An 11434-nucleotide genomic window follows, 5' to 3' on the forward strand; every position below is an offset into this window, starting at 1 on the left:
GAGGGAGGGAGGGAGGGAGGGAGGGAAGGAAGGAAGGAAGGAAGGAAGAAAAAGAAAGAAAGAAAGAAAGAAAGAAAGAAAGAAAGAAAGAAAGAAAGAAAGAAAGAAAGAAAGAAAGAAAGAAAGAAAGAAAGGAAGGAAGGAAGGAGGGAGGGAGGGAGGGAAGAAGGAACAACATGGATGAATCTCACAAATACGATGTTGAGGAAGAGAAGCCCAACACAAAAGAGTACTTCCTGCATGAGTCTATAAGTAGGAAGTTCGAAAACTGGCAAAAGCAAACTACAGTGTCACGAATTAAGGATGGCAGCCACCCATGGTTGGGGTGATAGAGAGGAACAGACATAAAGTTAGCTCTGGAGGGCTGATCATGTTAATTTCTTGATCTGAGTGCTGATTACAAAAATATTCACTTTGTGAAAACTCATCAAGCTGCACACCTATGATGTGTGTATTTTTCTGATGTATGCTACATTTTGAAAAATAGCTTTATTAATGTATTATTGAAAGAACAACTGTAAATAATTTTTAAAATATAAAAAAGTAAAGAAAATTTTGAATGTGGATCCTGGGCGGTACAGGTGACGGTACAGGACCAGAGGACAGAAATGGTGTATTATTGTAAAAATCTCATTGATAAGGCGAGGGTGTAAAACTGCTACTGAAAGGAAAGAATGTGGCCTATCACAATGAATGAACATTAGTTTGGTAAAAGTAATCTTAGTTAGCTTGCTGAATGCTCTAGGTGTGTTAACAATGATTATCATACTCACTGAACTTTCCATGAAACACCCTCGTCCACAGCCCCTGCTGTTCGGCAGTCAAGCCACGGGCTGGTCAGGGACTGATGATTTTGTTTGGCCCTAACATCTGAACAGAGATAATCACATTCCCTCCCACAAGAATATGGCCCTGATATGAGAGATGCTGCAGCGAAAACTGAAGCAGGAGAAAAGGGGCCACAACACTGAGTTAGTACCATGGCGAATATGGCAACCTGAAGTTAGGGGAAACAAAACCTATGAGGAAAGAAAGGCTCAGTGAGAAGGCAAATGGGGATAAACACTGAAAGGCTGGCCAGCAGCAATATCCAAAGAAGAGGTAGGCCCCCATAGAGAGCACTACTCACCCCTATATTGCCTGATAATATTCCCGCTGTTTCCCCCAACACTCAGAGGTGATCATTATTCAAGACAACTCTAGTTCATATCTCTCCCTTGCAATCAAAAGGGCCTAAAGCAATCAGTCATAGAACAGAAACCAACTACCTTAGACAAGTTTAGCAATACTAGAAAAAGCCAACTACACACTTGATTAATGAAGCTTAGTAACTGCCCTAAAATAATATTGACCAGCTGTTGGGTCTCAGAATTGATTGTGAAAGTTGGATGAAACATTGGCTTATCAATGATGTCCTCACTGTAGCAGAGCTGTGCAAAGCACAGAGTGAGAAGCAGCATTATTGGCATCTGTGTAGGAAACTCTTGTCCTTCATTCTAAATAAGAGTGCTGCACAGCTGGGGGAGATGGATAAATGGAAAAAGATCTCTCAATAAGAGAATCACCAATGACTTAATTGTCCCCTACAGTGGGGTCAAACCATGAAAATAATTTACACCATGATCATGGTTAAACAATTCATTTTGGCCAGGCAAGGTGGCTCACGCCAGTAATCTCAGCACTTTGGGAGGCCAAGGCAGGAGGGTTGCTTGAGGCCAGGATTTGAGGCCAGCCTGGGCAACATAGGGAGACCCCAACGCTACAAAAAAATAAATAATTAGCTGGGTGTGGTGGCACACATTTGCAGTCCCAACTACTCAGGAGGCTGAGGAAGGAGGATTGCTAGAACTGAGGAGTTCAAGGCTGCAGTGAGCTATGATTGTGTCACTTCACTCCAGCCCAGGTGACAGAGCAAGACTCCATCTCAATCTTTGTAATTGATTTCAAACTTTCTTCTCTTTAAGATTTAACATACTAGGACTTATTTAAAAGCTAATTCCATCTCCTGTATGTCTTCAAAACCATTGTCTTAAGATTTTTCCTTTATTACAACATGGAAGAAACAAAAAGAGAGCTACCATTATAATAGCACACATTATTAACAGCAACTCCTTACAAACTCTTTCCAGGAGGGTCCTTCTCAGAGCTATATCCAGTACAATCTCCAGTACCAAACAAGTGCTGTGCCAAAAAGGAAAAAAAACTTCCTTATTTACAAGTGAAATAATACAATGTCTGGAATTTGCTTTAAAGTGGTCTAACAGAAAAAAATGTGTGCATGGAAGGAGACAGAACAAGAATGGCGGAAAGCTGAAGATGCTGAAGCTGGAAGATGAGTATGTCGGCATTCCATGAAACATTCTCTTTTGTGGGTATTAAAGTATTTTTGAAAGGGAAAAGAAGAAAATTACTTTTGTGTGTGTGTGTGTGTGGGTGTGTGTGTGTGTGCTTTTTTTTGAGACAGAGTCTCACTCTGTTGCCAGGCTGGAGTGCAGTGGTGTGATCTTGGCTCACTGCAACCTCCGCCTCCCATGTTCAAGCGATTCTCCTGCCTCAGCCTCCCAAGTAGCTGGGACTAGAGGTCACACCACCATGCCCAGCCAATTTTTGTATTTTTAGTAGAGACTGGGTTTCACCGTGTTGGCCAGGATGGTCTCCATCTCTTGACCTCATGATCTGCCCGCCTTGGCCTCCCAAAGTGCTGGGATTACAGGTATGAGTCACTGCACCTGGTCATGAAGGAAAATACTTTCCAAGTGATCCTAATAATGAAAATAAAAAGAATATCAAAGAGAGTAATAACGATATTAGCTGGCAAATGTGCTGACTGTTCACCGTGTGCTAGCTCTATGCCAAGAGCTTGGCCTGGGATATTGCCTGTGAGCCTCACAACAACCTAATGGAGCAGACACTATCATGATCCCCATCTTCCAGGCAGGGAACCAGGCTTAAAAAGAGAAACTGCTCAAGATCATGTGTCTAGTAAGTAGCAGAGCCAAGACTGAATCCCATGCAGTTTAAATCCTGAACTAAACCATACATAATACCAGCACCTCACCTAGAAACTGATATTCTTAAATTCATATGGAGTATGAGTGACCTCCTATTCCTATGAATCACTGATATTATCTCATCATGACTTCTTTTGTAATCAATTATAATGTTATCTACTGAGCCTCAGACCAAGTTATCGCCTCCCCATTTCCACACTGCTAAATACAGGAAACCTCCTAGCTTTCCAACAGTCCCTCTATTTGAAAGAACTAACCCCACTGTTTGCATTAGTCACACAAATGGCATGGGCTCATAAATACAGTTCAGGAAATGAATCAGGCATTCTCTAAATTAAATCAGACAATGACACAATAAAATATTTCAGTGCCCTCAAAATAATAAAAAGTACCACTCACATCCCTGCTGTTTCCATCACCACAGGTCTTAGCAATGTCACATTGGTAAGTATCATAAGAGCCAAAAACAGAAATTGTGGTTTGATTTTTTTTTTAATTAAGCACTAAAGAATCAATAAATTTTATTTTATTTTGTTTATTTTTGAGATAGAGTTTCAGTCTTGTTGTCCAGGCTGGTGTGCAATGGCACGATCTTGGCACACTGCAACCTCCACCTCTCCAGTTCAAGCGATTCTCCTGCCTCAGCCTCCTGAGTAACTGTGATTACAGGCATGCGCCACCACGCCTGGCTAATTCTGTATTTTTAGTAGAGATGGGGTTTCACCATGTTGGTCAGACTGGTCTCGAACTCCTGACCTTGTGATCTACCTGCCTCAGCCTCCCAAAGTGCTAGGATTATAGGCGTGAGCCACGAATCTCGGCCAATAAATTTTGTTAAGTATTGCTTTTTTTTTTTTTTTAAACGTTTTATCCTTATCTTCTCGAATCTTAAAAGAATTAAAATTCTGATTAACTTAGTCAAAAGCTGTAAATTATTCTTATGCAGATCTCCCAACTTTCTCATTTCTTTCTTTACAGTTTTTTTTAACAAAGAAAAGAAATATTGTAGTATATAAGTTAAATAAACACACACCAACTCAAAATTATTACTTTTTTTCTGTCTTTTTTCTAAAATTACATTGGGAGGATTCTGTAGTCACTGTAATAAGTTTTAGGAAAAATGATTTGATCCTTATTTTTCATTAAATCACTAGTTTTTCAAGTGCCAGTAAAAAAATTAAACTGTGAGTACATGTGCTTTCTGCCTCTCTGTTCCACCTACAGAAAAATGCCAATATTTTCTGCAACAACAACAACAACAACAACAAACCTGTTACTGTTTTTTTTTTTTTTCTAAATATACACACAATTACATTTTTAAATCCTTGGGCAAAAATGCTAACATATTCCCTTTGGCAGAACCAAATTCATATATTTATAACTTCTAAATCAGGTAAAACTTAAGTTACACCAATAAAAAATATAATGAATAATTTTAGAATAGCAGTTAGATTTGAGAATAAATGGCAAATGTTATAAAATAATCAAACATTTATCAAAGTGCTGTGTTGATACTTAACAAATATCATTTCTAGCTTCATTTGAATATCAATAAAATTTTACTACTTACAGTCTTTAAGGTAGACTAATTTCAGAGAGGAATTTATATTGTGAGTAACTTAACAGAATCGTTACATATCCTTAGTCCTGAAAAATAAATCTCCCCGAACTGTAGACAGATTGGATTTATAACTCAGGTCTTGAAATGTTAATGATACAAACCAAAATCTGCAAACTTCAATATATAATTGCCTAACAAATGTTTAATATTCAATGGCACAAAGTAAAAAACTGAATAAACACTACACACACACACATACATACACACACACACACACACACACACACACACACAACCCTTTCTTGTAGAACAAATAAATAGGTATAAAAACAGAAAGCCACTTCAAACATGTGAATTTAAGACCTGAGCAAATCCGTATTATTGGTCAATCTAATTTCATTACAAAATAATCATAAAGACTTAAGTTTTTGCATTCCAAAAAATTAAAATTATACTGACTGTGGCATACATATTTAAGTAGTATTTATAAATGTAGAAAAAATCAATTTCAAAATATAATCTGCATTAAACAGACAGCGATATCAACAATTGTTTTAACAAACCATTGACCTTTGCTTTGCTAAAACCAGAAACAATTGCTTATCACACATACTTTAGATCTTATCACCCACTATAAGAAAAATTTCTCTATTTTTTAATTGTCAAAAGAAGGAAAAAATTGTTATAACACTAAAAATATTTTCTACCCCTCAATAGTGCATTTAGTTATCACTTATTGAAACCCACAGAAAAATAATTGCTCACAACAAGAATGTATTTTTATGTATTAAAACATCTGTCACATCAGGGATGGAGTTTTTTTATGTTGAATTCTTACACAATAATCTAAATAGTAAGGCTTAGTGTAGCCAAAATTAAAATAACTCAATTTTACTAATCCACGAGATTTTTTCTTCATTTAACTTTAAATAGAAGGATAATTACAAAGTTTAAGTAATAAATCATTTTGTTCCCTAAATTATATTTTTTAATGTTGCACAAGATTTAGCAAATATCATTATTACATTTCCCTTTGTGTTCAGTAAGCAAAAGTTGAAAAGAATATATTTAGTTGGTTATGATTAAACAACATGAAGTAGCATGAAAATCGACCATCCATACTCTCCATCTCCCACAAATATTTCAGAGCTTGCACGCAGCTCAGCCTAATTCATTCGCATGATTAAAATCCTCTGCTTGTGGTCAAGTTAGGAAGGCTAAAATGACTATCAAGTAATGAAGTGACAGGAAATCACATAGCCTTTAATCCCTTTAAAATTAAACCAACATGTTTAATTCAGCGCAAATACAACTGTCTACTTTAAACCTCCAGAGCTAAAGATATATTTACCCCCAAAACAAGTGAAATTAGGCTACACAGAACATTGAACATCACCAGCAAAATAAGAATCAAGGTGGCTTTGTTGCTACATGTCTTCTCCTGCTAATAGGCAAGGCAGATCCTGCTACTTAAACAGAGGAGACTAACCAGGATGTGTACCTTCACCCTAATTGCAAATATTTTTAAAGGTACCCCATTTCTGAAGTAAATGAATTCCTGAAGTAAAGGAATGTCGTGTGAAACTGCTTATTTAAAAATAAATCTCATTTTTCTTTGCACATGTAATCATCTGCAATTATATTTCTTAAGAATTACAGCTGTCATTTAAATAGTTTTGAAAAGGAAATAAGAACAAACAAAACAGTGATTCACATCATATAACCCCAAACCCCCATCCATTCAGATTTGCTCAGTGGATTTAAATCTAGTCTTAGTAAGGAACTCTTTCACATTATTTATTTAGTCTCCATATCTTCAGTTGGACTTTGATCATCTCCCTAGAAGTCTCTGAGCTTCAATGTCAGCAATAGGTAATAATAATGATGATGTTAATAAGCATCATCTCCAAAAGCTGAAGTTCAAATTAGATGAGGTTATGGAGGATAACAGCCACCCAGAGCACAGAGCCTACCATGCAGAAGGTACTTGCTAAATACAACTTCCCTTTCTCCTTCACCTGGAACAAAAGGGAAGGTCCTCATTTTCCACAAATGGAGCTTTACCAGAAAGAAGTGCCACCGGACACATTTTTTAAGAAAAGGAACAACACTTTTGGAGAAAATAAATTACTTAAAATTGTTTTTAACTGATCTCATTTTGAGTAAATCACCATTACTATCCCAAAGAAGTAGTCAGTATGGAAGGCTGGTAAGAGAGCCTGCAATCCTCCAAGGACTCATCAAAGTGAAATCTGAGAACACTGTGAAAAAAATAGAGCAATGCAAATATTCCTACAACCTAAGCATATTTGGAAAGTAAAAATTGTCTTTCTTTTTTCTGCTTAACTGGAAACTGTTTAAGTCCAAGTACAAAAATAAAATGATTTTTTGTTGTTGTCAACCAGCTTATTTTGAATTATTACTTAGATGAAGCAAACCAATGGGTGTTTTCTTCTCATAACTTACCTAAAAACACAATTAATAAGCATAAAAATTATTTGAAAGAGAGGCGGCATTTAAGCTCTCAAGAATGCTTAGAGGCAGTTTATTGCAAGAATTACATCAACTATTGTAACTGTCAAGGAGATTATAATAAATATGTTGCCCTCCAATGTGATTAATAAGAAAGTCTCTGCCTCAGGCAATGATGTTACTATAGATTTGCACATCTTCTGACCTAACTAATTTATCAGAATGTCCACTTCAATCACCTGCTTGTCCTTGGCTTCTCAGATGCAGTATTTATTACAAACACTGGTAATCTTTGAATCTTGTGAAATGGTCTTTCACAGTCTCCACACTGCAAAAAGCTCACACTGTCTGTCACAACCTTAGAAATAGAAGATGTCATTATTGGAAGGTACCTGGAAATCATCAGCTTAGCCAAACTCTTAATTTTTACATATTAGGAAACAGAGATTTCATTAACCAAAAGAGAGAGAGAGAGAGAGAGAGAGAGAGAGATTGATTAAGAGATGTGCTTAAAGAAATAACATGGAAACTTGGTGAAGAAAAATGACTCTGCCTCACTAAGTCCTGTTTCAAGCCCTAAACTTCAACTGTGTTGATAGCATTGAGGGAGACATTGACATGGAAAGCTCCAGAAGCATACAAGGAGAAGCAGACCTTGGGATGTGCTCATCTCCTCATATCCTCCACAGATCCTTCGTGTCTGGATGTAACTGGATGATCTGAGCACCTCAGCAACATAAATTAGCTGAAAGGGAACCAACTGCATAAACTGTAGATTTAAGGTAGAATGTTTCTCCTTGTTTCTTATTTTCAGTTTCTTCTTAATTATTCAAAGACACCCAGTTGGCAGTGCCAGATAAAAGCATCAGTCGGCTAAGCTAACCCAACTCACAGAGGCACATCTAATGCAAGACAAAATTTGGAAGCGTTCCCAACCCAGCTCCTAATCCATTCTGGAATGCTTGCTTCTCTACATCTTAGATTTATCTACAAACACCAAACATTCTAATTTCTAACCTCTTGAAGATGCAGAAAATGACTGAGAAGGACTCATCATTTGTATGGTCATTAAAAGAGAAAAAAAATTTTTCATTAGATGGTCTGTTTAGGACAACCATTAGAAAGTGGCATGAAAGTCAAACCATTTGGAAGTTATGCAAGAAAGAAAACAGTCCTGAAGACTATAGTCCAGATATTTTCCAAGTAGAAAAATGTTGATTTCCATATAACGTTAACAAGTAAGAGAGACATATGAATTGTAACAGGTAACAACTCCCACACCTAACTCCAAAACACACACACACACACACACACACACACCCCAAAAGTGATTATTTTATGTTAATATAAATACAAAGAAAATAATTTGGGGTTAAGTAAATGATATATATCCCAAGTAATTTAAAATACCCTATTTTACTTTAGACATAATAACACTTAGAAACCTATTCATTTTGGTTCCTGTGGGGCCTTAGAACACATATCTTTAAAAAAAAAAAAAATCCACCAATAGAATATATATATAAAATCCTGGAAAAAATGTTTCCTCAAAATTCTTCTCCCAAATTAAATTCTAAAATGTATGACTTGAAATTTATGTTTATATTTCTAGTACCTGTAACTATAAAGTTGGAAATCAGTTTTTCAAATGACTCTGAATAAGCCCTCAGAAACTAAAGAGCATATTTAAAATTTCAGGTTTCTAAGTGTTATAAAAAGTTAAGTCTGTTAATGATTTATAGTGAAAATAAATCAAACTTCTGGTTGGTCTAGTTTTAACTCCTCTTAATTTTACACATTGTTTTATGAGCCCCAACGGGTTAGGTAGGCATCTTATGGATCACTCCATTGCTAGCACTTCCCACAGCCTCTGTGGTTTGCGGCAGATGCAATCCGATCTGACTTACATGGAAAATTCAGCTGCGAAATATTTTTATGCAATAGCAAAAACAATCGGCCTTTTTTGTATCAAGGTGGGGATCGAGAAGCGAAATGAGAACATAGGGAGCATAAAATTAGTCTGCTTTAATTTCAATAACCAAATAGTGATTGAAAAAATACAAATTTTGTATTTGCAGGAGTGGGGGGCTGGGATGACTAGACCGAAAGCGTTTTTCTCTCCCACCCCGCGGCCATGAGCACACAGCAAAACTAATAAAATTATGACCCAGAATTAAAAGGTCGCATTCATTTTCAAAGCAGTCATTTAAAAATACAGAAGTGTTCTTTAAAAATGCCCACATTTTTAAACATAGCAAGAATGTGGCTACCAAATATTAATCCTGAGGAATATGAATACACATTTAACTTCATAATTAGACCCAGCAGGTCAAATGTTAGCAAGGCAAACTGACCTAAATCACAAAGACTGATTGAAAATGGCCAACAGAAAGTGTCTGTCCGGCTTGGAGGCCCCGCTTGTACCCAGCTCAATCAGTGGTCAAACATCTGCAGGCAAAGAAATCTACACGCGCCAGCCGGGTATGGCAGAAACCAAACTTTTCCAAATAAGTTAGTTCCGTCTTGCCAATCTACACCCAACAGGTGTTGATAGAAGTCTCCAGACAAAATTCTTGCGAGCCAGGTCTAGAGAACCAATGGACGGTTGGCAGAGAAGCTGAAACAACTCGACCTCTATCAGGGTCCTGAAAGCAAGTGGGGCCACTATTCTGACCCATCACTTGGCAGTGGGGTGGAGGGGTGTGGAGATGGGAGAATTCCTGGATGAAGATAGGGTGGCGCACGGAGATGTCCCGCCACTGGTGCTGCGGAAGGATTTCGGAGCACTGTTCCGGCACTTGTTCCCGACCCCCGACCCCCGACCCCCCGCCCCCCACCCCCGACCCCCGACCCCCGACCCCCGACCCCGGGTTAGGACTGCAAGGGAGTGCGGCGGCCAAGGCTGGGACACCGCAGAGGGAGGGCACGCGGTACCTGCTTGTCCAGAGCGTCCCGGACGCCTCCCGGCCCGGCGCCGGCCCTGGGTGGCGCGGGCGTTCGTTCGCAGCTGCAGCCCTCCAGGAGGTACATGCCCGCTGGGCGGCAGCTCTGCTCGCCCTCGAAGTAAAAGAGCACATTCTGGTAGAGGGCGAACCACTTCTCGTGCCAGCGGCTCGCCTCGGCCGTCTTCTTACTCAGGAAGCCGCGCTTGGTGCCCTCCTTGCGCGCCAGGAAGGCCAGGTACAGGGCGTGCCCCTCGTTGTAGCGCACGCTCTTCTGCATGGTGCGGGCGCGCGGGGCGCGCGGGCGTCCGCCCGCCTCACCCCTGCCTCGCGGCCATGGCCCGGCCGGCTCCCTCGAGGGCGCGCCCGCTCAGGTCCCGGCCAGCGAAGGGCGCCCCCTTTCCCAACGCCGCGCTCAGGGCACCCCGGCCGCTTTCGGCAGGCGGCGGCGCGCGGTGCCAGGGGCGCGGGCTGGGGCCGGGGCACGCTCTCCGCCCTGACCGCCACCCTCGCGGCCGAGCCCCCTGAGCCCCCAGAGCCTCTGACGCCCGCGTGGAGCGTGGCCCCGCGAGGGCGCCCTAGCCGGCCGCCGCTTCGCCCAAAGTTGCGGGAGGCGAGCCCCCGCGGCGGGCTGGGGCGGCAGCCGGGAAAGGACTGTCCTCGGGCAACGCGCTCCGGGAGACAGAAGGTAAAACGTCACGTGGGAGCTCAGCTGTAATCGGCTTGGAGAGCGATTTAAAGGGCAAAGTCGGCGCGGCGCCGGCGGTGGCGCAGCCCGCTCGCCCCAGCGCGCGTCTCTCCCTCGCCCGCCCCGGCCCGGGCTACTGCCTCTGCTCAGGCGCCCGCCGGGATGGGGCGGATCGGGAAGGTGGAGGCCCCCGGACGCACCACACACCCGCTCACACGCGCGCTCGCACACTCGCGCACAACGCGCGCACACACACGCACACCCACACACACGCAGACCAGTACATTCACCCAGATCCACAACACACACACTCAGATGCACAAAAATATACACTCACAAATGCACACAATGCTCGCACATTTGCACAAAAACACGGGCACACTCATGACACACAAATACACATTCACACAATGCTCACAATACACAGTCACAACACACAAATACATAGAAATACACCCACAATGTGCGTTCGTGTGCACAAAAATATAAACCCACATACAGATACACACTTAGGCAACTACACACATGCACGCACTGATGTGCTCACTCACATTCACACACAACCCACACATTCACTCAAACTCATATGCAAATATATACTCATACACACATTTACACTCACACATTCACACAAACAGCACACATATACTCACACGTTCACAATCATATAGATCATATAGACTCACAAGCAGATAGTCATACACAAACACACACAGATGAACACACATATGTGCATTCACATACAAATACATTCACCCAA

The 11434-nt window shown here is 40.8% G+C and overlaps 1 protein-coding gene across 1 annotated transcript in view; it reads right to left on the minus strand.

Moving 5' to 3' along the window:
• The window catches only part of RASGRF2 (Ras protein specific guanine nucleotide releasing factor 2), a 272235-nt gene extending 261398 nt beyond the window's left edge, over positions 1–10837 (minus strand). The window contains exon 1 of the mRNA XM_032277037.1: positions 9979–10837. Within this exon, the coding sequence (XP_032132928.1) occupies positions 9979–10266 (288 nt within the window). The 5' untranslated portion in view covers positions 10267–10837. The remainder of the gene's footprint in view (positions 1–9978) is intronic.
• Between the last annotated feature and the right edge of the window lie 597 nt (positions 10838–11434).

The sequence above is a fragment of the Sapajus apella genome, unplaced genomic scaffold, assembly GCF_009761245.1.
Source record: "Sapajus apella isolate SASKATOON/1434 unplaced genomic scaffold, GSC_monkey_1.0 scaffold1, whole genome shotgun sequence".
Taxonomy (NCBI): Eukaryota; Metazoa; Chordata; class Mammalia; order Primates; family Cebidae; genus Sapajus; species Sapajus apella.